The sequence below is a fragment of the Pollicipes pollicipes genome, unplaced genomic scaffold (genome assembly GCF_011947565.3).
Source record: "Pollicipes pollicipes isolate AB1234 unplaced genomic scaffold, Ppol_2.1 Scaffold_5724;HRSCAF=6776_pilon_pilon_pilon, whole genome shotgun sequence".
Taxonomy (NCBI): Eukaryota; Metazoa; Arthropoda; class Thecostraca; order Pollicipedomorpha; family Pollicipedidae; genus Pollicipes; species Pollicipes pollicipes.
In genome coordinates this window covers 51,102,591-51,130,232 of record NW_023596746.1, presented here as the reverse complement: position 1 = coordinate 51,130,232, position 27,642 = coordinate 51,102,591, and the positions used below count along the sequence as shown (strand labels likewise).

Sequence of the window (27,642 nt, the reverse complement as noted above, 5' to 3'; positions counted from 1 at the left end):
CATGAATGTGAACAGCATTATAAATTGATCACGTGAACAAATTTAGTGTCTGATCTTAAGGAAGAGAGTAGCTTAGTGTAAGGGGAAATGCTTATAGAAAAGCTTGCAATCCATTCCTGCTCAGATTGCAGCCAGCGCCCGTAAAGACGGGTGCATATTATTTATTCATTCGTGCCAAACACTTTGGTATTTCCCCGACGTTGACATGGAATCATCGGGATCCGAGCCTCGTTACTCAGTCCGAGTAAATGTCCAAGACAGTCCCGTCATTAAGTCGCACGAACAAATTCTGCCGGCCGGGCTCCATTCGTCAATCACCGTCCGCACTGCCCACGTGAGCCGGGCCGCTGCCGAGGTCACACTCAGATGACCACCTGTGCATGCCAGCGGCGGGTCTGGTGACGCCGGCCTGTACCGGGCGCTGCCGTCGACCGGCGGCCGGCGGCCAGCGGCCGGCGGCTGGCGCTCAGTCGGCCTCCTGCAGCGCGCCGGCCGGTGCGCCCACTCCTCAGTGACCGCGCAGCCAGCCGTGCCGGACGTCAGCTCCGGAGCCGGCGACGCGCACACATGTCAACCGCCGGCGCTTACTCGGCGCTGTCGGAGCCGCCATGGTGCGCTCCGGTCGGCCACTGGACCTGGGACATGGCGTACCCGGCCGGCGGCGCAGGTCAGTCGAGCGGGTGCGCCGGCCGGCCCCGGCTACCTGCGGGGGTTGTCTATGGCTTGGGGCGTCGACCGATAAGATGATATCCCTCTGATCTGCGCGGCGCGTGCGATGTTTTGAGCTGGACTGGACTGGACGGTCTGGTCTGGTCCGGTCCGGTCCGATCCGGTCCGGTCCGGTCCGGTCGGACTGGTCCACATGGTGACCCTCTGGTCGGCCTGGCCAAATGCTCTGGCGAGTCTCGTCAATCAGTACTACGACTTGCGCCGTCTGTGGGTTCCGCCTTGTGGATGGATCAGCAGAAAACGGGCTGATGGTACTAAATATTTATATCCTGAAATGGCTGATAAATGGGAATCGTTGCCGAAACTAAACACGTTTTGGTCAGTGCGCGTTCTTGGCACGCAAAATCCACATGGCGAAGTTCGAACTTCGCGTTATGGATGTGTCGCTGGCCGATCCGATCTACTTGATGACGCTCTAGTCTACCCGGTCTACGTGGTGGCGCTGTAGTCTACCCGGTCTGCGTGACGGCGCTTTATTCTACCCGGTCTACGTAGTGGCGCTGTAGTCTACCCAGTCTGCGTGGTGACGCTCTAGTCTACCCGGTCTACGTGCGGACACCCTGGTTTGCGTGGTCCACGTGCTGACGCTCTGGTCGGCCTGGCCCGCGTGCTGACGATCTGGTCGGCCTGGCCCACGTGCTGACGTCCTTGTCGCTCCAGTGCACGTTGATGCTCAGGCGCCTGAGTTGCGCAGATTCGCCCCCGGACCTGCCGGTGCCAGGCCTGCCAAGCATCCATCCATCTGAGGCTTGTTAAATGTCGGCTCGGACTGGGCCGGGGCCTGTTGACTGTCGTGGCCCGCCGAGGCCTGCACAGTGTTCCAGACGTTTGCATGACGCCGGCCAGTGTCGACTTCATGGCCGTCGGTCACTGCTAATCCCGTTGGCGTGATGGGAGTTGTGATTTTGCGAGGTCATTGCAGTCGTGAATGTCACCGTTTCAGGAAGGAAGTGCTCGTTAAGTAAGCATGGGATGAGAGAACGACAAGAGGGGGCTGATCCGCGGGGGTGCGAAGGCCGCTTGTTAGCAATGATCGTGCGATGCTCCGCGGCGATTGGGCAAGATTATTGCAGGGCTCTGCGGGGCGCACTTGCCTCGCCGTTCTGCTAGGCATGCCTGTAATGCCGTGAAAACATACATTGGCCGAATCGGGCGAGCCCGCGATAGCCGCGTACGACACGCCTTCTGTAGACCTCTCCGCCGGAGCCAGCCGCCACGCCGGTGGGACGGCAGCGGCTCGTCGGCTTGTTAGGTGTGCCACCGGCTGCGTGGAACAGCGTGGGCGGTCCCGCCAGCAGGCGGACAGTATCTGGACAGGGGCCACTTCCGTTTTTGAGATCCGGAGAGCGTGGCGCCGTGACACAAAGGTCACGGCCCGTGCTGAGCCCTGCGGGGTATTGGCATGACACAGAGGTGACACGCGGCCCCGAGCCGGACCACGGCGGCGGTGAGGTGACGGCCGGCTGTCAGCCGGACGGGACAGGCGGCCGGGCCGCGGCAGCTGGGCTGGGCGCCGCCGTCAGACCGCCGCCGCCGGGCACCATGGCCGCTCACCAGCCCCGCCCGCCCTGGTGGCTCAGCGACGACGCGCTCCGCCAGCTGCTGACGCGCACGGCTCCCGCCGGTGAGCCTGCCGACTGGCCCAGCCCCGCGCCGTGCTCCGGGAGGGGGCTGGCTGTGCTCTGGGGCCGACTCGATCAAAGGCGTGTTGTCCGACGCGTGCCTGATCGTGGTCCGGGGAGGGACGACTCCCTGGCCATGCTCTGGGAGGGACGGCTCCCTGGCCGTGCTCTGTGAAGGGACGACTCCCTGACCGTGCTCTGTGAAGGGACGTCTCCCTGACCGTGCTCTGTGAAGGGACAGCTCTCTGGCCGTTCTTTGGGGACGGCTTGATCGGGGGTGCCATGCTCGGGGGCGGCCCCACAAAACGTGTGGGATCCGACCCATCCCTGGCCATGCTCTCTGTGTTTACCCGGGTTTGCTCTATGCTCTTGGCACAGCCGCTGGCCACGCTCGGTGTGGTTAAATGATGACGTGTCTCCAAATGAAAGGACGGTCTACGGAAAATATGGACCACACCACGTATGTACGCGAGCCCGAAACACATCACTTTTATGTAACTGTGTGATCGAAGAATAGAAAGGGTTGGAGCAGCCTGTTAATGTACGGCTGGTGTATCCGTGCTGCACAAATTAAGAGCCCTCTAAAGTGTAGTGCATCTTTGTGAAGCTGGCCACATCAGGCGTCCTGTTGGGGTTTTGAACCCGGCGGTGTGGGTCGTGCCGTTTCTGTTTCGCGGCTGGATGACGAAGATAGCACGTCCTTGCTCGCCAAAGTGGGAAGGGCCTGTTAGAGTGATTGTCTCCCAGCCCACTTTCCCTTGCACTTCTCGTTGGCTGAAAACACTGCTCCGGTATCCTTGGTAATTCCCGTGGTGCGCTGGTGCATCAGCCGTTTCCTGGAAGACGTGAAAAACATGCGTGGCGGGCGTAATTTACGCGAGGCAACGCCAGAGCGTGAATAATGAAGATGCATCGCCACTCTTGTAGCCATGAGATAAGACCTTTGTAGACTGCCAGGGCCATTTTGCTGCTGCACGCTTTGCAGCTGGTTTAGTTGTGTTAGGTCAAACGAATGCAGTCGGTTTAGTCATGTTGTCTCCGCATGGCCTCTTGTGCAAACGTTATGAATTGAGCTGTCCCGCTCAGGGCTTGCGCTTGCTTGTCTTTTGGTGTGTGACTGTGAGGGATTATGTTTGAATACGGACACGCGAGATGGCATGATGGCGCGATGTCACGCGCGGGTTGTACGCAGATGAGAGCGGCTCGCCTGGTCGAAGGCATCCGAGCGGTTCATGACGCCGGGTTCATATGCAGCACTGCTATGTTCGACACGGGTGATAGCGTGGGATGCCTTTGGTTTGATATGGTAATGCCAGGTTTTATGTTCGTGGTTTTTCAGCATTGCTTATTATCTATTAACAGCTGGCCTGCACGATGCCAGCCTACCAGCACGAGCTGTTTGGGAACATTGCATCAATGCCTAGGAAATATATAATATAATTGACATCGTAATATCGTACCTTTGAGCATTTTGGTCGTACATTGTAGGTTGGTTACTTCGCCATGGCAACACCTGGTATCTGGACCAGCCCCGTATTCTTCCTTATCGCCGAGTGTCGGTTGCCAGGTAAAAAATAAGGCTGAACCCCAGGCGTTGTCATGCGCCAGTCAGTGGCATCGCTGCCAGACGGATCGGACGGGCGAGTCGGTGTGCGGACAGATTTGTGTTCAGTGACGCATGCGCATACAGAGTTGTGTTGTTCAGCGGCGCATGCGCGGACAGAGATGCGTTGTTCAGCGGCGCCGCCAAAACATTAAAGGGACATCACCTTTTCTAGCGGGAATGCTGTAGTATGGTCGGATTCCACCACGTGCCATCGGTGCGGACAGACGGGCTCCACGCGTGCTGCTCTCTTCACTCTGGTGTCGCCCCCTCCCCCAGCCATGGCTCCGTTCTTGCGGCGCCTGGTCATGCCCACGGCTGTCTGTCACCGACGACCTTTGCATATTGGCCTCTGACAGGACGGGACATCTGATCCGGCGGACGATTTCTCCACGTTGTGACTCGTGACGCTGTAGAGGCTCCTGCAGCTTGCAGCCCCCCCCCCCCCCGTACACGGGTTTAAGCTGACACGGGAGATCTACACTCAGAGTGATGGGGCTACTGACAGAATTTTCTGAGGCACCTGGTCCATTGCTAAATGTGTAAAAATCTAAATTGATCTGGGCTGGTAGCTCGCGTCATCACGCGAGCAGTGTGTGTGCGATCCTAGCAGCGGAGCGCGTCAACATTTTGGACGTACGATATAGCAACCCAGCGAGGTGCGAGGCGGACAATCTCGGCCCGGCATTGGGCGGCGCGCTGCCTACTGTTGACGTAAGGCACCAAAGGATGCTGGCTGTATAAATTGTAAATAACGGTAGCCAAAAGCCTATTGATGTCTAAATTGACTTACGTTACGCCTTGTGTCACAATTCAGGTGGTGCAGCTGCGGCCAGTACAGTCTCATGAAGTTTCTGTCGCGAGGGAGCCCGCAGAGGCCGCGGCAAAGGCTCTGTCAGAATGTACGTGGCGGTGGTTGGAGTGCTGTAGATGCATGCCGTTTGTGTAAGAGTCTGGGGTCAGGTTTATTAAAATCTGCATTCAATGAGACTGATCTAAGACGGATTGGGCTTTTAGCCTTCTGTGTAGACATGTTGGGATATAAAGTAGTGAACAATGGGGGCCCGCCCTCCAGTTCATCCCACACCAGAGGAGAAAAGGCAGGATAAAATGCGTGGGTGTGAGGCGTACTGGCTAATTTCAGCGAGCTTAAAAGCAGCTGTCTTACACTTGGAGAAGTGGCACCACTATATCGCGCAGGTCGCCGCAGTCACCGCGGTGTTTCGCTGAGTGCAGCAGCGACACATGGCGTCGTACGATGAAGTTCAGCCACGCCGGCCGCCGTGTTAGTCAGAGATGGCGTGCACGTAGTGAAACGCAATGAAGCGGTCACGTCGGCCCTGGCATCTGTCAGTGATAGGGTAAGTCGCAACACAGACTGAAACACGGTCGGCTCGGTACCCACGTCATTCCGGCAGGTGAAGCCTCGTAGGACTACCCCCGGCACCTGCACAGTGGCCAGAGTAGAGGCCGGTCGCTTCATCGTCCTAAGGGTGATCGCACACGCTGAACGTGGCCACCCGTGTCGGTCGTCGGCGCCTCAATACACCGCGCGTCCGCACGCACACGGCGCCACGCGTGGCCGCCGGCGCGCGAGCCCCCTGCGGCGTGCGGGCGGGGCGGCCCGCGACCGGTCTGCGTCTCGGCGGGCTCGGCTCTTGTTTGCATTGGGATCGATCGGCGACGCTGGCCAGGGCGGAACCGGTCGCCGCGCCGGATCCGACACGGCCCGACAGCCGCGCCGGAGCAGGAGGCCCGACACGGCCCGACAGCCGCGCCGGAGTAGGAGGCCCGACACGGCCCGACAGCCGCGCCTCACCAGGCTGCACGGCCTCGCCGGCCGCTGTTGGGCTGCGGTTGGGCGTACCCGACGTGCAATCTTGATGACAGTCGGAGAGAGAGGCGCCCGCCCCGTGGTCAAGGCTCGTCACAGCTTCAAGGCGGTCGCGCCTGCTGTATGATACCGTCTGCTGCATTCCTTGCTTTCTGTGGGGTGTTGATTGCCGTTGGCAGGTGTCCACCTCCGTCTGCTGATCACCGGTGCTGCTTGGCTTGCCCGCCGAGGCCGTTGTTTGCCGCTGGGCGTGCCCTGCCCGCGGCGTTTCGTGCGGTTTGGTGGTGAGGGATCTGTTCGCATTCAGTGGTGAGTTGTTGACGTGCTATGTTTTGAACAGACATGCAGCAGTTTGCCACAAGTTACACCGGAATCCAGTCTGGGCTGCATCACACGAACGTGCATTTGCAGACGCGATTAGCTGGTTTTCCGCCTACTGCTTATGTCTGTGAAGCAGGAGCCACCGTCAAGCGCATGTTCTAGTAAACAGGATATGCACGAAGCCCGTCACGGACCGAAAGTAAAAACAGCTCAACATTTCATAACCTGAACTGCTTCAGCTGATCGAATGTGCAACACACGCACACGCGTCCATTTGTCCCAGCCGACAGCTTAAGCTGTGCGGTCTGGCGGTCTGTGTCTGCCCTGTCTCCATCGCCCCGCCGACCGGCACGCACGCGACCCGTCTGGGTGGCAGGCGGCGGCGGCGGCGGCGGCCCTGTTAGCCGGCGCCTGTTGATGTTTGGCCGGCACAGGTGCGGGATCGATGCGACGGCGGGCGCCGGCGGCTCTGCGGGGTCGCCGACCCGGCACACGGCGGCGGGGGCCGGCCCGGGCCGCGACAGAAGAGGCGCCCACGCTCGGCTGCTGGCCGCCGTGGGCCCACTGCTGGCCGGTATGGAGGATGGATGCCGACGCTGACCGGCCGCGATCTCAGCCGGCTCGGCGGCGACGTCGGCCGCGCTGCAGGCCGCCGTGACAGTGGTGCCTCGATCGCAGCGATCCGTCTCGGGATGCTGCGCCTGGGAGAGCGTAAAACATCGGCGAGGCGCCGCGGCATGAGCGGCGTGCGACGCGCGCCACCCGAGCGCTCGTGCCGGTCTCTCCGCTGCCGGCCGCCGGGGGCAGCGCTGGCGCCCGTTGGCCGGATGACGGCCGCTCCGACAGCCACAGGCGGCGGAGAAAGGGCCACCTGCCGCCGTCGGGAGAGAGGACCGTGCCGGCTGTGCCGCCGATCCGCGGCCCGCCGCCCCGGGCCCGCCGACCCTGGGGCCCGCCGATCCGCGGCCCGCCGCTCCGGGCCCGCCGACCCTGGGCCCCACCGTGTCGCGGGCCTGGCGTCGGCCGCCGGCCCCGCACATCTGGCAGCGCCGCCGGCCTCAGCAGGCGGCCGGCTCGCCGTAATCTTTCGAAGCGGTCAGAGAGTGCAGCTGACATGAAACACACCGTCTGACGGCGAACGCTCAGTTGTTGCTCATATCCATTTAATTTCAGAATCCGTCCTTGATTTCTCATCGAAGTTAGTGTTTGTTGGAATTCTAAACAGGTCCGTTCGTTCGGCTTTGATGCTCAACATTTGCAAATGTCACCGTAATTGTAGTTCACATCCGCTAATGGTTGAAACCCGGGCGACGTCCTCCGCCATTTTAAAAATAACTGGCCCTCGCCGTACCGGGTGCAGTCGTTTATCATGTCGCTGGTTATATATATATATATATATATATATATATATATATATATATATATGAGATAATATGCTATGAAAGTCTTATAGAAAGTATGCGTGCAATTCACGTAAAATTGTGCTGTGTGGAGGTCCTGAATTAATTCAAGCAAATTTGATGTGTCAGCCCGACAAACAGCCCAACAAGTCAGAAGGATTGCAACCTGATGGTTCAGTAATGATTGGAAGAAAGTTGCTCTCGGGCCCCAAAGCGAGCGGTTAGTTTCATTCAGAGAAGTGATAAAAGCCGTGTGCGAGGACGGTACCCATACACAGCAGCGTGTGGAATAGATAAGCGACAAAAAGACCTTGAAGCTTGTGGGCACCTCTTACTTCCGGAACGGGTAATTTTTCGACAACAGTTTATGCTTCCCAGGACCTCCGTTTTTGAAATGAACCATATCTTGAGTGGCCGGGTGCTGCGTGTTCGGGTGGCGTGATTCCATTACGCCGCGCTATGCACATTCCAGCCGACTGGTAACGAGCCGTGGCCGGGCACACACGTGAGCCGGCCGTGCCGCGTTGACCGGAGCGGCGGCCCGGTGGGCAGGCGCAGGGCCGCGCCAGCGCCGCCGCTGAGCCGTCCGCCCCAGCCGCGGATTAGGACGCCCCCGGCCGGGACGGCGGCGGAAGCGGCAGCGGCAGCACTGTGTCCCCGGGCGTCGTGACCAGGATGTCTGACGTGTGTCGCCAGTCAGCCCGTGTCCCCGTCACGTCCCCGGCCCGGGGAGCCCCCGCCCTGTGGGCTGTGCTGTGTCGGGAAGCGGCGCTGCATGGCTCGGCTGTCAGCGCGTGCACTGCAGGTGGTCAGCTGCCGTCCTGCGGTCCGGCCTGCAGGGCGGCAGCCCGTCAGCCTAGATCGCTATCGGCCCGGCGCCGTGTCGGCGAGTCTCTGCCGTGTCCGAGACGCTCCGTGGATGACCTGGTGGTCGGCTGCCTGCGGTCTGGCCGCGGCCGCTGGTCAACCAATCGGTGGCGGCTCTGCGGTCTGGGTGCGGTTTGCCGCGACCGGAGAGCCGAGCTGGTGCCTAGGGACGGTCTCAGGGGGTGGCGGCGGGGCGCGGACAGTCGCTTGTGCATCCGGTCCATAACGTAGCGGTACATACGAGGCTCCGGGCAAAGCGCACTGTGGTGCTCAAAGCACGCCCGTAAAGCGCTCGCACAGAGCACTCGCTGGCCTCACGCTCCGCGGGCGCTGTTGGGCACCTGTCGGCTGTTTTCGCGTTCTGGAAGGCGCGTCCCGGGTGGACGTTGGGTTCATTTTCCATTTTCCACAACAGCTTGGCCCGCCACCTGGGCTGTCTCTCCCGGACTGCGTCGAGCGATTTAGTCTGACGCGTGATCCAGCACCGTTTCTGGGGACGAGTCAGCTCTCTGCAGTGCCGTCTGGCCCCGGTCGGCCTCGGATTGTGGCTGCGACAGAGAAGGGCTGCTCAGGAGGAAACGTTGTCTCGGGACCTTACATTGGACGTTGGACTGTCTCGGAGCCGGGCTGGGCATGAGGAGGGCTGCTCAGGAGCACTGTCCCGCGGCCCTACAGTGGACGTTGGACTGTCTCGGAGCCGGGCTGGGCATGAGGAGGGCTGCTCAGGAGCACTGTCCCGCGACCGTACAGTGGATGTTGGTCTGTCTCGGAGCCGGACTAGGCATGAGGAGGGCTGCTCAGGGGGGACCTCTGTCCCGCGGCCCTACATTGGACGTTGGTCTGTCTCGGAGCCGGACTGGTAATGAGGAGGGCTGCTCAGCGCGCTCGCGAAGGACGTCGGTGTTCGTCAGACAATGGACGGCCCCGCATCTGGACCGGCGCCGGCGGCTGGCGCTCGAGAGGCGCCTCGATGTTGCCTGTCTCGATGCTCGCCGTGTTCGGTCGCCGGTCAGGACTGGGATGTAGGCTGGCCGCTGGAGGCTGGAGCCTGGCCTTGGTCTCTGCGCCAGACTGTGGTCGGCCGGTCGGCGGCGGCGCGTGCCAGCTCATCAGAGCGGTGGCGCCCCGGGTCGGGTGGCAGCGGTGTGGACCGCTGACAGCACGCCACGGGGCGGGGCCGGCGGGCAGCATCGGCGGAGACGGGCAGCCGTAGCTCAGTTCAGCGGCGCCTAGCTGTCCTGGAAATGTGTGCAACGGGAATTGCAGGGGTTTACGTTCGGGAGAAAGGTGGAATCGGAATCAGTTCGGAATCGTGTGGGAAGAGGTTGAACAAAAGCAAATGCGGTCGTATTCGTTGCTCCTCGCTGTTTAAAACAAGCGGTAAACTCAGCATCGGCTTCGAAGCTTGTCGCGCTTGGTGCGGTGTGTGACACTTCTGAGCGTCACAAAAACCGTGTGAAGAACACTGATCGCCCTGTGCGAAGAACACTATTACCGCCGCCAGTGGTTATGATATTGCTGATACTGCATTAATGAATAGGAATAATTATTTCCTGGTTATTTCTGACCACATTTGGTACAAAGTCAACCTATTTTGCGATATCCGATGTCCTGCGCTATTTTACCTCGCTTAAAGGCATTTTCACTCACTTTGTACCATTTATTTCAGTTAGTGTTTCCAGATCTGGGTGAATACCCGGGTCATGCTTGCTGGCGGGGCTTCCACGGCTAAGACAAGAGGTAGTCTGCGGAACGTTATGACTCTGCCAGTTATCATGGGTAATTAATGCCGACGTACAGTTGGACCGACGTCGGCCTGGTGTCAACCCGACGTTCGCCCGCTCTCCAGCCGACGTTCGCCTGCTGCTCAGCCGACGTACCCCCGCTCTCCTGCCGACGTTCTCCAGCTCTCCAGCCGTTTTCCAGCTCTCCAGCCGATGTACCCCCGCTCTCCAGCCGACGTTCGCATGCGGTTCAGCCGGCGTTCGCCAGCTCTCCTGCCGACGTTCGCCACTCTCCAGCCGACCTTCGCCTAGTGTTTCAGCCGACGTTCGCCAGCTCTCCAGCCGACGTTCGCCCGATCTCCAGCCGACATCCGCTCGGTCTCCAGCCGATGTTCGCCTGATCTCAAGCCGATGTTCTCTGCCCTCCATTCCAGCAAACCAGGCTGTTTCTCCGCTACGAATTCAACAAATATCTTCAATATCACAAAGGTGGCTAACGTGATCTCACAATATGACTTTCAAGGGTGATCATATGAAAACGTCTTTGCATTGTTCCAAGCAGAATAAAGTCGTGATGTTCTTCTTTCCAACACCTTTGCTTTACCTCCATCATGCACACAACGTAATCTTGCACAACCACGGAGAAGAAAGCGGGGTGGCGCCGCATCAGCGCTCTCCTTGGCCTAGCAGCTTCTTCCTGTTCTCCGTAGCGAGGTCTGCTGCGTCATGCGGCCATTTTCTCACCCTCGATTCGAGCTGTGTGTTGTCTGCAGAAAGCTTGTGCGTGTCCGCTGTTGGCAACATCCACAGTACCATTAAGTTTCTTAAATAGATACAGGGCCAGGGCCAGAGGCGGTGAGGGCCGAGAGCCGAGAACCGAGAGCAGAGAGCCGAGAGCCGAGAGCCGAGAGCAGAGAAAGAGCGAGCAGAGAGAGCCGGAGCTACAATAACTGCCTCAATGTATTGAGTGGCGATATTTTCCACAAGCCTTTCTTGCACGTGTTGTTGGTTTCTTCTCACAAATTTATTTTCGAAAAAATCAAGGGTATATGTGACGTATTATATGCACCAGATGTGATTTCCTGGACCTAGCCGTCAGTTTTAACATAGGCGCAAAATTTTCAGATGGGAAGGCCCTGAAATAGTTCAGGCAGTCATACTTATTTACACCATTGCGATGGGGAATCAGACTCTGGGCCTTCAAGTTAACGGGCCTGGTGCTAACCGTGTGGAAGGTGATTCACCAAGGTCAGGATAACGAGCCCAGTGCCAACCGTGTGGAAGGTGTTTCACCAAGGTCAGGATAAGTTTTGAGCCTGCATCGAACAAATCATGACACTGCAGTGGGATCAAGATTAAAATCGCACAGCCCGGAGCAGGTATGATTTTGTGCACAGACGGATGAACCCCGCTTTTCAAGACCATAGGAGGCGGTGGTAATAGCCTTATTGTTCGTGGAAGAACCGGGAGAATGGAGAGGTAGGTGCGTTGATATTTCGGCAACATGCCGAAATTGGCAATTCGGTGGGCAATTTCGAATTTACCACTGCTATTCGTTTCGACAAAGGCGCGTTGCCGAAATATCAACGCATCTTTGTTCCCATTCTCCCGTTTTGTTCTGTTTTTCTACGGGGAATAAGGCTATTACTACCGCCTTATCCATATGCATGATGTCCCTCGCAAATGCACTTAGAAGCTTACCACTGAAATCGGATTAAGGGAACGTTGAACCTGTGACCTTCCATCTGTGCTGTAAATCCAAAGAGTGGAACTTCCTGATAAACTGGAATGAAATGCCTGGCACCTGTCCCACAAACGCATGAGATGATGCCATGCTCTTTCTGCAGAACACATGCTAAAAGAGGATAACGCAGCAAAGGCAGAGTATCTGGTATGTTACACAAGAAACTGTATTTGTATGATCCAAAACGAATTGGAAGACAAGTACTATTAGAAACCAAGCAAACTGGCTCGTTTCTATCGTGCGTTCGGGATATTTCTGAGGTGAAAATAAGTTATCTGTTCCTAGCATACTGTGTCGAGGAATGTACACACACTGACTGCAAACAGCAGTGAGGGACGACGCTAAGCAGCCTCCATAGCTGAATGAGATTCGTTCACAACACTCTTCGCAAGTGCTCCGTTCTAATGAAGTACCTTGGTTTGGTAGGCATCTTAGAAGCTGATGATATCTTATAACTTTCCCACACATAGTATGAGTGTATTTGAGCACAAATCGAATGTCAAAATGAATGACACCGCCGCTGCCACCCTAACTTCCACAGCCCGTGATCAACACGTCAGTATATGATGTCCGGCGCCGAGCGCCGGGTGCCGCTCGCTCCTCAGACGACTTGATCACCGGGATGCCTCGCAAGACAATGCAGCACGTGGTAATTGAGTTTCGCCAGTTATTAGGCGGGATGATTATACCATTTTCATCACAAACGCCCACGAGGTTGCATGGTTATATAAGAGGAGAATCGAATGTACCAGATTTAGTACAGTCAGCATCATATGGCACGAAGTTAGCTACTTCCAGCACCAAACCGAGTAAAATAGTCGGAATTGAAGGTTTGTTAATAGATTTTCAACATATAGAGAGGCTAATAGGCCCTTAGGTTGACGAGAATAGCGATATATATATATATATATATATATATATATATATATATATATCGTTATTTAATTAGATATGACGTCAGATAGATGAGTCTGCAAACATATCAACGCGCGGCCACAGGTGCAATCCCTGCTGAATGCTGTGTGCCTGCCTCCGCGCCACCGCGACCTTAAACGCAGCTGCCCCCAGCGCCGTAGTCTTGATCCCACGAGGTGATGACCTTCCGATGTTACGTGCGGCAAGGATGTAGAGGCTGGGTCAGACACGCGTTATAGTGACTGGTGCATGCGCTGTCGATCCGGAGCTGGGGCGTCGGTCTCCACGCAGGACGGCGTTGACCTCAGAGATGGCGGCGCAACCCTCTGCCCTCTCTCTCTCTCTCTCTCTCCTCCTCTCCTCTTCTCTCCTCTCTCCTCTCTCTCTCTTCTCTCTCTCTCTCTCTCTCTCTCTCTCTCCTCTCTCTCCTCTCTCTCTCTCTCTTCTCTCTCTCTCTCTCTCTCTCTCTCTCTCTCTCTCTCTCTCTCTCTCTCTCTTCTCTTCTCTCTCTTCTCTCTATCCTCTCTCTCTCTCTCTCTCTCTCTCTTCTCTCTCTCTCTCCTCTCTCTCTCTCTCTCTCCTCTCTCTCTCTCTCTCTCTCTCTCTCTCTCTCTCTCTCCTCTCTCTCTCTCTCTCTCTCTCTCTCTCTCTCTCTCTCTCTCTCTCTCTTCTCTCTCTCTTCTCTCTCCTCTCTCTATCTCTCTCTCTCTCTCTCTCTCTTCTCTCTATCTCTCTCTCTCTCTCTCTCCTCTCTCTCTTCTCTCTCTCTTCTTCTCTCTATCTCTCTCTCTCTCTCTCTCTCTCTCTCTCTCTTCTCTCTCTCTCTCTCTCTCTCTCTCTCTCTCTCTCCCTCTCTCTATTCTCTTCTCTCCTCTCTTCTCTCTCTCTCTTCTCTCTCTCTCTCTCTCTCTCTCTCTATATCTCTCGGACTATCTTTTCCTCTCTCTCTCTTTCACTTCTTCTCTTCTTCTCTCTTCCTCATGTTGGTATTATATTTTGGAAGTGTTGAGGAAATCATGACGCGATGTGGACCAGCTGAGTTCGCGTTCTCCTTGTAGTTGCCCTGAAGGTTTAGGCGCCATATGACGTCACGTAATTTATGTAACGTTTCAGCGATGTGCACGGCGGAAAGGCTACGGCGCACCACGACGCACTGTCCTTGCTGTCTGCGTCGCAACATCTGTCTAGTGCTTCGCGTGGTTTGACCTGCATACCTGCTGAGTGTCATCAGTGTCGTGATCTTTGTAAGAAGCCACCCAAGGCTAAGGCCGCATCAGGTCATGTTTTGGATGTGACATGACCTTCGCTTAAGAAACGGTTAGATCATGAAACAAAGCTGGTATCTATTTGTCAATGAGGATTGAAGGGCCATGCCAGGTCAAGGTCCGTCGGGTCAAGTCGTTAACATGGCCTAAAGTCATGTTGGCAAGACCTTTACCGCGCGGTAGTAGTATCGTCCTATACGCGAATTGCAAATACAAGATATTCATAGTGAAGGTCGTGGAAGGGCATAAGGCACGCATGAGACACATGAGACTAACACGCCTTCAGAAACGCAGAAGACACGTTTAAGAAAGAGTCTCTAGGAAGTAGATCGTGGCATGCTTTGATTTGAGCCGTCTTTCCTTTGTTGTCGAATCAAGGCCAATCACTTATATCAGTGGCCAAAGTTTGGCGGCGTTTGACACAACCTGACTGGTAGGAACGACCTGAAATGCCGCATGCCAGACGTGTGGACCGCGCACCGGACTACCGCCCGTCTCGGCAATTGTTGCTCCAGCTCATCGGGCGTGACGTTGTCATCTGTGGTCATACCAGCGGCCGGCGGCCTCAACCGGCAGGCGTGCCCGCTGGCGCAGGTGTGCCGGCGGCGGCTGGTGCAGGAGAGAAGCGCCCTCTCCTGGTTCTCGCTCCTGGTCCCGCCCCCTCGAACGGCAGGCGCAGGTGTACTGGCGGCGGCTGGACCAGGAGAGAGGCGCTCTCTCCTTGTCCTCGCTCCCGATCCCGCCCCCTCGAACGGCATCGCCAGCGTGACGCATCCCGCCTCGGTGCAGTCCCTGGTCCTCTTTTCCATGATGGCTGGACTTCCCCCGGTTGCACCGGCCTGGCCGATGGCTGCGGCCTGCCGGCTGGTGGAGGCGTGTCGCAACGCTCCACTTGGGTCAGAGCGTGCCGCCCCTGCACCCAGGAGGAAAGCGGGGGGAGTCGCCCTGAGCACACCTGGTCTTGTAGTAGGCGCCATTAGCCATCAGAGAGCCGCTGTGGTCCGGCTGTACCGCCTGCACCGGGGTGCCCCCCCCCCCCCTTGGAGTTTTGACGTTAGGGGAGGGGAGGGGTGTGGCCGGACACGGTGGGCTGTCTCGGAAGCCAACAGACGTCTCGATGCCGTCATTCTGGCGACTGGTGACCTGTCGCCGCTCGCCTCTCCGCTGAGGGCACTGCGGACTGCGTGGATGAGTCCCCGCCGTCTCTCTGGCGACGGGTGACCTGCCGCCGCTCTCCTCGCCGGTGAGGGCGCTGCGGACTGCGTGGGTGAGTCCCGCCGTCTCTCTGGCGACGGGTGACCTGCCGCCGCTCGCCTCGCCAGTGAGGGCGCTGCGGACTGCGTGGGTGAGTCCCCGCCGTCTCTCTGGCGACGGGTGACCTGCCGCCGCTCGCCTCGCCGGTGAGGGCGCTGCCAACTGCGTGGGCGAGTCCCCGCCGTGAGCTGTGACGGCGCCTCGTGCAAATCTCGCCGAGGAAGGAAGGCTGATGCCGCTTGTATGGGATCCCGCGTCGTGGGAGCAGACTTATTCCAAGGTTCAGGAAGGGAGGTGTGCTGTAAAAGAGACGTTGATATGAGAGCAGCACCCAACGAAGAAAGAGTCTGACAGGAGTCCTCAAGCAGTCCTTGCTGTGGACCGGAGTCCTTGCCGTGGCTTAAGGGGCGCAGTGGAACAAGACGTAGTGCAAGTATTGGGGAAGGAGTGGCGATTGTGAGATGCATTCGACATGGAGACGAAGGGCAGCTAGCCGACACTGATGCAACACTATTGACTTTCATCGCTTTGCGTTGATCAGTCGAGTCAAGGTCGGCTCCTGCTCCATACTGGTTTGATGCTCCATTCCTGACTCGGTGCGGCTCTACAGTTGTTAGGCATTCTGGCATTTTGCCCGACATGCTGGAAGGTGCTGAAGTGTGTGAAGTGTGCGAAATAGGGCATAGCATGCCGAATTGCTGGTCCGAAACTCTGAAATCAGCTTATGGCGGCAGACCCGTGTGTCTACCTCGCGAAATGCTCCACTTTTGTCATGGCGGAGCTCCTCATCACGGAGGGGAAGTGAGGATGCTTCTACGAAGCCCACCGGAGGGTGGGGGAGGGGGAGCAGACCCACACAGTCCGGTCTCATCAAATGCTATGATCCATCGAAAGCAGCGACATTATGCGGGTGCAGAGCGAAGAGGCTCGGAGGGAGCCTGGCCTGAACGCCTGAAGACCGGAGAGTGGGCGATGTGGTCGGCAGGATTGTGCGCACGCTGGAGGCTGGACACACGGCTGGCGCAGCGTCGTCCTTGACGGATGGGTCTGGCTCGCGCGCCTGGCCTCCACGCGGGGTCCTCGCACACCCCGGCGGACCGTTGGACGGCGCGCAGGTGCGATACAAGCCCGATAGGTCCTCGCCGTTGGCGGCGTCCCGGCGGCACGTCCCGCGGTCGCCGCTGGAGTACCGGCGTTTGGGGGCCTGGACGCTGGATGACGCACCCAGCGGTGCTCGGAACACGCTCGGGTATATGTGCTGCTACGTGACCTGAGAAGTCGTATGCTTCTGGAGGCTTCAGTGTTAGGATGAGTGGATTCGGATTCCGAGTTCGATTTCATATGCGAATAGATTCCAACGGATTTAAACATTTCCGTCGAAATCTCATAACTTTAACCTCAATCGTGTCCCCGTTAGGCCGGTTGCATTTGTTTCTGGTTGACTTCCTAACCATTCGCCAGTCGCGTATTTATGTATCAGCCAAAACACGGAGTGGAGCATATGCCTATATCGAACGTATATGCCCGAAAGTATAAAATTCAGGATGGGCGACTCGGTCCGATGCAGTACCGACATGCACGAGCAGAAGAAACACACGAGCATCGCACCATCTCTGGCAGGTCATGTTGCACTGCGATGCAATCTGTGACGCCGGCGACACAACCATGCGGAAGACATCACACGACGCCGAGCACTGCTGCCGGGCCTCGGCATAGAAATCAGCGGCGTCAACCACGTGCTTCGCCCTGGCAGACTCAGCGTGGCATACTTTGAGATCGCATATGGACGCGGTGTGGTGGATAGACATGGACGCGAGGGGGTGGACGGGATGTGGCACGTGGGACGCGAGGGGGGTGGACGGGATGTGGCACGTGGAGGACTTGGCGGCCATCGCGACCCTGAGCGAGGGAAGGACGACTCCTACCTACGGCACTGTCGCCCGGTGTTAGTAGACCTCAGGACCTCTCAGTGGGCGTCATGCTTAGCAGGTCAAGAGAAGACCTTGTGATGTAGGCTGCTTAAAGGGCGATAACACGCGCCCCGTATTTTACTTGGAAGCAAACGGCCTTGTCTCCAACATCCACCTGGAAACAGGAGCATTCTCTTCAGCATCGAATGCGGATTCCTACGAAGCGGTTCCACCGCAGATCATTTAGGTATAACGGCTGCACTACAGGCTTCCAGAGACTTTACATCCATCTGCCGTTGAGCCCGCGTGAAGAGTGTAAATGTATGGCAGTTGACTCATTTGAACTCTTGTATCTTGATGTCGGCTACAAGTTTCAGTGACATGCATGGAAGCATGCCGCACGATTATCTTAACGGCCGGCAGAATATGAGTTTGTGGTCCTCCCGACCGTGCCGTGGCTGCCGTGCATTGGAACCGAACCCATGGTCATTTGTACCGCAAGCAAGCATCCATTGGAGCGATTGGTGATTTGGAGGCATGCTGTCGGTATAAAGCATCATACACGCCGCGCCGCCATGGAAACGCGTGGGAAACAAATGGAAACGGTAGGATGAATCCTTTTGCTCGTTGTCCTATGCATTCGTTTGAATGGTATTGCGTGGGACGATGACAGCTCTGCTGGGATGTGCTCCATCGGGTATGCTGAATGTCATGACGAGAGGCTCACGTTCGCCGCACGGGCGGCGCCCCACATGCCGCTAGTACGCAGGTATGACGCCTGGCCGGGGCATTTGGTTTGGCTTGGATCACAGCCTTTTGAGCCAGTGATGACCATTTCAGGGTTATGGGATGAAGGAGAGTGGAGAGTGGTGGGGTAAGACCGCACTGCTTTGAAATGTGGGCGTCCGTCACAGGGCTAGCCACAGTTCGCGGCTACAAGACAACTGCGTTCGCTTTTTGTACCATTGTGGACAGCTGTTGGTGAAAATGCAGGCGTATGGGACATTGAGCGAGATGCTTGAGAAAGAGAGGGGTGTCGCTTTTTTGTAGAAGCGAGGCGAAGTTTCCTTTGTGTTTCTGTAGCGCAGACTCACAGATCATCGTTTCAGGTCGCACGTTAGCGTTAACCCTGGTGTTTTTGCGATAGGGTCGGTGAAATAAAACAAAGCAATTAAATTTCCGTTATGAATGAAGCACGTACCTCCTCTTTTGGTGGCGTGTTCCTTTGCGTTGCGGTCATGTTTAACACCATTCGTTGGCAGTCGTTGTCGCGAGCGGTTTCAACGACTAAGGTGACGAGTTTGTGCTGGCTGTGGTGTTAACGTTTCAAGAGCTGGGCATTATCAGCCCCATCTATAATGTCTGTCGACATGCCTGCCGCTGTGGATTGGGCGTATGGTGTCACCGCAGCCCAGCGTCGCCGTTGGTGGAGGCGCGCGGGACTGACGGCTGTCCCTCTTCCACAGCAATGGACCATACGATACCATCCATGGGGCCGCAGTCCCCAATCGACATCAAGCCGGATACGAACGCTCTCATCTCGTCGTCCAGCTACTCTCCACGACCGAACCGGCCCCACTCGCCGTCCGGGTAAGCGCCGCTCTGCCTGCGGTTCTGGTCTCACTCCAGGCAGGTGCTTATCTGCATGGAGCTCTAGCCCCACCCCAGTCACGCGCTGATCTGCGTGGAGCTCTAGTCTCATCCAGGCAGATGCTGATCTGTGAGGCGCTCCCTCTCCCCCCCCCCCCCCCCCCCCCCCCCCCCCCCCCCTCTCAGGCGGACGCTACTGTTGAGTTCCACCTGCCATCCTGGTAAGCTTTGGTCTCTTTGTCGGAAGTTGTCTGATTTGTCAGGAGTTCTACTCTCCTTCCTGGTAAGCCCTGGTCTGTCTGAAGTCCCACTTGCTCTCCATGTAGACCCTGATTTGTCTGGATCCGTCTCATTCCAGATTTTGCCAGGAATGGCGTGCACTGTCGCGTCTGGACTTGTACTTTGTCAGAAACAACGTCCGCTGTCGCGTCTGGACTTGTGCTTTGTCAGAAACAACGTCCGCTGTCGCGTCTGGACTTGTGCTTTGTCAGAAACAACGTGCGCTGTCGCGTCTGGACTTGTGCATTGTGTGACCGACTCCTGCAACATTCCTGGATTAGTGGCATTGGTTCGCTCAGTCTTGTTAGTGACAAACTGTGAACAGTTCGCGGTGAGCGACCGGTAGCAGACCGGTTTCAGTTTCCAGAATTTCGAAGGCCACCCTCAGCGGGTCGGGATTGCTGGGAGGGATGAAGGTGTGACGCCGCGAACGCTGTTGCCAAGCACAGCCAGCGCGTGTGCCGAGCTGGGCCAGTCTCAGACCGACTGCGTATGTTTTTCTCCTCGCTAGCGAAAGGAACCTTTACAGCTGTAACTTGTGCAACTGTGCGCAACCGTTGTTCTGCGGTCGCATTTGCTGACGACACGAGCATTATGTGACCGCGATAACCAGTTGCGCACGCCTTTTCTGGGTTGAAAACAGCTCCGGCTCAGTTGGGAATGGGGTTTACGAACGGAATTAAACCAGCCGGCGCACTGCGAACCACTAGGATTGCGATACGCGTCTATGCATAGCCAGCGTGACTGCAGGACGCAGCTTTGTACGCTGGAGTTCATGTGCTACTCCCCCCCCCCCCCCCCCCCCCAGGTGGGACTCGTCTACTGAATCTCCACTTGCCTCCCAGGCCAGCGCTACTGTGACCCTGTTTTCATTCCCCTCGACGCAGTATTTTCTGTTCAGAACCGTACGTCGGTCATGTTGTCGCGTGTAGTCGAGAGATCCCCTGTCGTCTTGGTTAAAGTGAGTGTGGGGTTACGTGCATGCTCTGTGCCTGGTCTGGTCACGTGTGGCCCGCGTGCAAAACGGTGCCTTTGTCAGCCGCCCGACTCGGCCGGCCAGGTGTCTGAGCTCCGACCGTACTGTTTACCTGTGCATACGGCCGACGCCAGGTGGGCCGTGAACATTTGCAGCGTGCATGCTGCCTGCTGTGTGCCCGCGAGGCGCCCACGTGCAACCGGCGCCGGCGGGCGGGGGCCGCGTGACAAATCGAGATGAGTTTGGCGGAGAAGTAACGACTGCCGTGTTTCTTTACAACGCCGTTGACTGGAGGGAATGGAATTCAGTTAATTCATCCCGCCCATACACGTTTTCATTGCGTTCACCCCATGGCTCGTTGATGGGACGCTGTCTTGTCTCCGTGCGTGTGACGTTGTACATGATGGCCGGCCGGCTCGCCGGCGGCTGTGCGTTGGGTATGAGCACGGCCGCTGACCGGGGTGACGTTGGGTGTGAGCACGGCCGCTGACCGGGGTGACGTTGGGCGTGAGCACGGCCGCTGACCGGAGTGTCGGCTGTCTGTTCCAGCATGGCGGCCCAGTCATACTCGCTGCTTCCGCCGGCCTACCTGACCAACGCCCGGATGCCGCAGCTGCCGCCCAACCACCCGCTCTCCAACTCCAAGCACTTCTGCGCCATCTGCGAGGACAGGGCCAGCGGCAAGCATTACGGCGTGTACAGGTACCGAGTGTGGCGAGCGGCTGGCGTGTGCCGGTGCACCTCGGGGCCGAGTTGCCCTTTTCGCCCTTTACGGGCAGAAGCTGTCAGACGATCTCCAGTACGGCAATGTGACAGCTCTGGCGGCTGATGTGCTCTATCGCTGGCTGCCGACTCTTGTGCACCGCGGTACGGTGCGGACCTTATGAAACGCAGCGTCAGGCGCTGGAAGGACGGAAAATGGCTGTGGATGCCGGGCGCCCGAAAACCTCAACTATCGTTATCGCACGGACCGCGCGCGGTCACCTGCACACACTCCTGACAGACGTACTCGCTTTGTCCCCGCACTGTCCCACTGCCCGGGGGACAGCCACGGAACTCAGCTCTCTTTTTAGCTGGGTCACGCCGCAGGCCGGCGTCTCTCGGGTCCCCAGTAGGTCGTCAGCGGAGCGCGCCATGTCGGCCGTGACGTCAGCGAACGCGATGGTGCACCTGACCCAGATTGATCAGCTTGTGAATGTAATGTGAGTGGGGCAGGTTTTGCAGGGAGCCCGAAGGTTAGCACCCCGTCAAGAAGGTGGTTGCTAATGGTGCGGCTTCACACCATACGCGAGTTTTGTAAATCTTATTCTGGCCGGTGCCGGGACGTCATTGCAGCTCAGTGGATGCGACGTGGCGTTTTGCGTACGCCACCATCACAGTATATGGGTGTCCTGCGCGCGGGACGCCTGCGGCAGAAGCAGTCTGCGCCACTGCCGGTGCTCATGATGCCGTGGCGGCAGTTATGACACCAGCGAACATGTCTCGGTCGGCGCCCTGATGCTCTTCGGGGGCTGAGACAGTGGAGGTGTTGTTTTCCTCCCCGGCGCAGGGCTCGGGCGGCCCCACGGCCGGGATGGCATCCGCCGGCGCCGCGTGGGTGAACTCCCCGGCCGGGAAGCGACCGCCAACCTGTAGTTGTTGCGCAGCTGCACCTATGCTAAACACTGGAGTGTTTATGGCCTGACGCCGGCGGCGGCTGTCCTGGCTGGTGATCGGCGACAGGTCGCTAGCAGTGCCCGGCTGTTTACCAAGGCAGATATGGATGGCCGGGCTGCGTTCTGTTCGGAACCGGCCGGCGGTGTCATGGCTCAGTGTAGGTCGCAACTTTTCTGCTGAGCGGATCTGTTCTCACGCTCTGACCCAGTGCAGTGTAATCCTTGTTTTAGTGACGTCACGCTTCCAAACGTGACTTTCCTGAGGGTAGATATGTCGGCTTTGACAAGGTGGCGGACGCCTGTCCCTGCAAAATCAACTACCACCTGATGCAACGTAACAAGCATGGCCATATGGTTTGTGACGGTGGGTCGCTGTCGACTCCAGCCGCGGTTGATCGGCGCCGCGTCCGTCGGCGTGCGGCGAGACCGGGCAAGTGGCGGACCGGGGCGAGCCGGTCGAGCCCGGGGCCGACGCCGTGCGCCGCAGCGCTGCGAGGCAGCCCCGCCGACGCGCTGCCCTCGCCGAAACACTGTCCCGCTGTGGGCGCCTGCGACGGCCCAAATTCCGGAGCGTTTATGTGTTTTGACGGCCGTGGTAGTGAAGCCACGCTGGTGAGCAAGTGTATTTTTGCATCTTTCAGCTGTGAAGGCTGCAAGGGCTTCTTCAAGAGGACTGTGCGGAAGGACTTGAGCTATGCGTGCCGAGAGGACAAGAACTGCGTGATCGACAAACGGCAGCGGAACCGATGTCAGTACTGCCGCTACCAGAAGTGTCTGAAGATGGGAATGAAGAGGGAAGCAGTGCAGGTCAGGCGCTTGCGGTGTGTGGTCGAAAACGGTGCCGGCGCACCAGGCATCCCCATCGCGCAGTGTAATCTAAATTGCAAGTGGTGTTGCTGCCACTGGAGGTCATCTTGGTTGCATTGCATGCTCTCGACCTTGCCGGTCGTCCGCCGTGTGCTGCGCGGCGCGACCCGTCGGCTCGCTGCGGGGAGCACGGCATGCCCGTCTCCGATGAGGGTAGTGCGTGACCGGACCCACTCATGGCACGGACCTGGTCAGACTGACCAGGTCCTGATCAGGTCTGCGACCCCGTCGGCGCGCTGCGGGGAGCACGGCATGCCCGTCTCCGATGGGGGTAGTGTGTGACCGGACCCACCCATGGCACGGACCTGGTCAGACTGATGACTGGCCAGGTGGCTGGACGCTCTCTGCCCACTGTGTCACGTGACCTAACTCTGCTCGGTCACTGGGCTGTAGAACCGGAACCTAGCGGAGACGTTTGAACTGACGCTGTCTGCCCTTGGTTGCATCTCATCCGACCGCGTCCCCTTGCGGCGACATTTACCTAAACCGTTCGTTCATGATATTTAACCTGGCCCTCTGTGGACGTTGATATATTGATACCGACCATGCCTGCCCGTAGTGACATTTGGCCCGACCCTGTACACGCGAGCTATATTTGACATGACCGTGTGTGCTCGGGGTGGCGGTTCTTTAGCCTGTGTCCGTTTGCTTGTGGTCATTTGACCTGAACGTTGCTGTTGTGGTTGACGTGGTTGGCCCGGCTCTCCCCGCACATACGTCATTTTACCGGACTATTCGCTCGTGGTGCCATTTGACTGGAACCTTTTCGCTCGCGTAGACATTTGACCTGACCGCGCCGGCTTATAGTAACACGGACGCGACCCTGTCCGTGGTATCGGTAATATTTGACTGGACATTCCCCTTATCGATGGCTTTGACCACATTTATCTGCGTACGTGTGAGTTGTCTTACAATCGTCTGTTGTTGATGACGCTGGATTTGCCTGCTCGTGGTGGCACTCGCCGTGTCCCCGTCTCCTCCGATGGCACTTGACCCTGACTCGGTTCTCTCGCGTGGACATTTGAGCTGACCGCGCCCGCTGGCCGCGACAGGAGGAGCGGCAGCGGTCGCTGGCTCGGGGCGGCGAGGATCAGGTGGAGTCGACCTCCGGCCAAGCGTCCGACATGCCCGTGGAGCGGATCAGAGACGCCGAGGCGGCCGTCGAGGCGCGCGACAAGGAGCTTCCCTCCCCACACACGGTCAGTGGGGTGTGGGACAAGGAGCTGCCCTCCCCACACACGGTCAGTGGGGGTCTGGGACAGGGAGCTTCCCTCCCCACACACGGTCAGTGGGGGCCTGGGACAAGGAGCTGCCCCCTACACACGGTCAGTGGGGGTCTGGGACAGGGAGCTTCCCTCCCCACACACGGTCAGTGGGGGCCTGGGACAAGGAGCTTCCTTTTCCACACACGGTCAGTGGGGTGTGGGACAAGGAGCTGCCCTCCCCACACACGGTCAGTGGGGGTCTGGGACAGGGAGCTTCCCTCCCCACACACGGTCAGTGGGGGCCTGGGACAAGGAGCTGCCCCCTACACACGGTCAGTGGGGGTCTGGGACAGGGAGTTTCCCTCCCCACACACGGTCAGTGGGGGCCTGGGACAAGGAGCTTCCTTTCCCACACACGGTCAGTGGGGGCCTGGGACAAGGGGCTGCCCTCCCCACACACGGTTAGTGGGGGCCTGGGACAAGGGGCTTCCCTCCCTACACTCGGTCAGTGGGTGTCTGGGACAGGGAGCTGCCCTCCCCACACACGGTCAGTGGGGGCCTGAGACAAGGAGTTGCCCTCCCCTCACACGGTCAGTGGGGGTCTGGGACAAGGGGCTGCCCTCCCCACACACGGTCAGCGGGTGTCTAGGACAGGGAGCTGCCCTCCCCGCACACGGTCAGCGGGTGTCGGGGACAAGGGGCTGCCCTCCCCACACACGGTCAGTGGGGGTCTGGGACAGGGAGCTTCCCTCCCCGCACACGGTCAGCGGGTGTCTGGGACAAGGTCTCAGCTCCCCTTGGGGGGTGTTCTCGGTCGTCCACTGACTGCCAGTCCGGCCGCGGCCTGCTCCGTGTCTCAGCGTCTGACGGCGAGCAGCCGGGCTGGACGCCGCGGCGTGCTGCTGTATCGCCACTCGGCCGACCGGCCGTGTCATACCGGTCTGCCTGCACTCGTGCCGCCCGGCGGTGACCCGTGCGCGCGTGTCGGGCCGGTAGGACATGCCGCACCAGCAGGTGCGCGCCGCCATGGACCACCAGCTGCGCCAGCTGATCGAGTGGGCCAAGCGGATCCCGCACTTCCTGGAGCTGCACCGTGCCGACCAGGTGGCGCTGCTGAGCGCCGGCTGGAACGAGCTCATCATCGCCAGCCTGTCGTACCGCTCCGTCCAGCACCCCAACACTATCCGGCTGGGTAACGACCTCAACGTGAGTGCGCCGCGCCCGTCCGGCGGCGCTGGAGACTGCTGCGCGACGGCGGTCCGCCGCCAGCTACCTGGATGACCGGCTGTTGTCTCTGGGGGACAAACTGAAACGCTCGGTGGGCTATTTTACCTGCGAATGTGACGCTTGTATTGATGCAGGTTTTTCAGCTTGTTCTGAATGTGTGAAATGAGCAGACTTCCAAACCATCTCCTCAAGTCAACGCGTTTGTCTTGTATTCAGCTTCCCTCCCAGACGTGCTGTACGTATCTGTATAGAAATGTACCGGCACGCCATATAGGTGGCGTTTCGTTACGCCTAGCTGGTCAGCGGCAGTCGCAGCGTGACATGCGAGCGTGCTCGCCGTGTTCGCAGGTAGGGCAAGACCTGGCCGACTCGGTGGGCCTGAAGGACATCTTCGAGCGCATGCTGGTCGAGCTGGTGACCAAGATGCGCGACATGAAGATGGACCTGGTGGAGCTCGGCTGCCTGCGCACCATCGTCCTCTTCAACCCCGGTGCGTGCGCTGAGGGAGACAGTGGCGGGACGTATCGAAACGCCAGCTGAAAGTGCACGTGTGTTGTTCACGGTGTTACAAATGGCGCATTACTGCGCGGATTTCTTTGACTTGCGTGATACGTTACTGACCAGTGTACTTAACTTTTACCTATCGCATGGTCCTCAGTCGCTGCCGTCTCGAATATTTCCCGACTTGTCCCGCGTTGGCCCGTCTTAACCATGTGTAGCGTTTGTCAGTCATTACCGGCACTGTCCGTTGTCTGGACTATCGGTTTCCTTGTTTCGTCGAGAGATGGCGCGCGGCGAGGCGGCGCCCGACTGACTCGCACCCCCTGCTCCCCAGACGCCAAGGGCCTGAAGTCCGTGGAGCTGGTGGAGCGCCTGCGGGAGCATGTGTACGCGACGCTGGAGGACTACGTGCGCCAGGAGTACCCGCGCGAGCAGGGCCGCTTCGCCAAGCTGCTGTTGCGGCTGCCGGCGCTCCGCTCCATCGGCCTCAAGTGCCGGGAGAAAGATCCTGTTCCTCGACCTGCTCGGCTACGGCCAGTCGATCGAGTCGTACGTCTCGAGCGTGCTCGACAGCGGCTACGTGCGGCCGGATGCATGAGCCGCTCGGCCCTGCTCAACGGGTGCCGGCGTCGGCGCTCGCACCCGCGTCCGCGCCCGCCCGCGCCGCCCGGTCCCTGTCCCTGTACAGCATACTTCCGTCTAAACGTCTCTCCCTTCGTCAGACTCGGTGGTGTGGGCTATCCACTGGTGACGTCACCGGACCGCGTCGGCTGATATTACGCGACGTCTAGAGGTACCTGTGCGGTGTGTGTCGGCTGCCGCTCCCCCTCCCCCGCCGCCCCCGGACGCCAGTGAAATCGGTTAGGTTTTTTACTTAGATATTGGGCCGACTTTTCGTCTTAGTTTGTTTGCGTAAGTTAGGTAGCTGTGTTCAGTGGATGCCGACACACGTCTGGGGCGACTTGCTGTGTGTTGTGTGCTTGACTTGGCGGTAGCCAGCCGTCGGCGCCCGTGCGGGCCCCACGGTGCGCCGTGGCAGGCCGGCTAGACGCCACGAGGGGCGCCCCAGCCCTGCATTGCGTGTGTCGCGTGCGCCGCGCGTGATGCGTGCCTTTTGAGAGCCGGAGCTCTGCGCTGTTGTCTGATGCCGACTCGGGTAGTGAGGGCATCTTAGTTGGGTCGAGGGGTGTGCCGTTCGCCTGCGTTTGCCGAATGTCGGATGAGCTCTGACGTCACCAAGCTGTCGGCGTTGGCTCGCCGACAAACCTGATTCGCGCACGAGTTCAGTTGTTTTTAGCCCTCATGGTGTGTTGGCCGTTTTTACCAAAGTGCAACGTGTTTAGGGTTCTGTGAGTGCTTCCTTTCTGCGCTGTCTTTGTGGGGATGATCGCTGTCCGTCGGCCGGATTTTGAGCAGGTACTGACGACGTAGAGGTTGTTGATGTAAGTATGTGGTTCATAGATCAGCGACACCAGGGCGGTGTCCTTGGAGCCAACATCGAAACGTTGACGTGTTTACAGTCGTTTTGTTTTTAACGTTGACCACGATCTGAAACTTTTTGGAAATGCGGAATATTTCCAGCAGATGAAATTTGATTTGGTTTGTCGATCTTATGTTCAACCGATTTGGTATGGTTCTCATTAAATGTGTTTGAGTGGATCGGTGTGTTTTTGATCGTACATTCAATATCGCTCGACTAAGGTATCGTGAATAGCATGTAAATGATGACTGGTGTTTCATTTTCAGTAGATATCTAGATGATAAATACATGGCAGTTTATATACCGGCTTTGATCGAAAATGTTGCCACTGTATACAGATCACTGGTAACATAGCCACGTTACCAAATCATATTTCCGATGTCGCGAAATCGGCGCTGAGTTTCGAGCATCGCCAATCATTGCTGATTGTGAGCGAGCCGCAGCCAAGCGAGTCTGACTTGAACAGTGGGAACACCTACAACTGTAGAGGCCCCCGTCCCGACAGCAGGCTTTCTGGAAGCTGATATCTTATCCTCCGCGCCACTTATCGCACCTGCGAACAGGTTTCAGCAGTCAGGAGCGCAACTCTAAAAAGCTGCGGTAGATCAACCTCGAGGTGCTTGCACAAGCATGGTTCTTCAGCCACGTCCATGCGTGAGGAAAATATATTTCCT

The 27,642-nt window shown here is 58.3% G+C and overlaps 1 protein-coding gene across 1 annotated transcript; it reads left to right on the top strand.

The window, feature by feature from the left end:
• The first annotated feature begins 591 nt into the window (after nt 1-591).
• On the top strand, nt 592-26,217 carry LOC119102485 (retinoic acid receptor RXR-like). The gene is given in 9 exon segments (XM_037225855.1): nt 592-667; nt 18,655-18,778; nt 20,583-20,735; nt 22,330-22,495; nt 23,608-23,754; nt 24,757-24,966; nt 25,336-25,477; nt 25,823-25,989; nt 25,991-26,217. Coding segments are annotated over 9 exon segments (1,230 nt in total). The 5' UTR covers nt 592-642; the 3' UTR covers nt 26,087-26,217.
• Nucleotides 26,218-27,642: the final 1,425 nt, after the last annotated feature.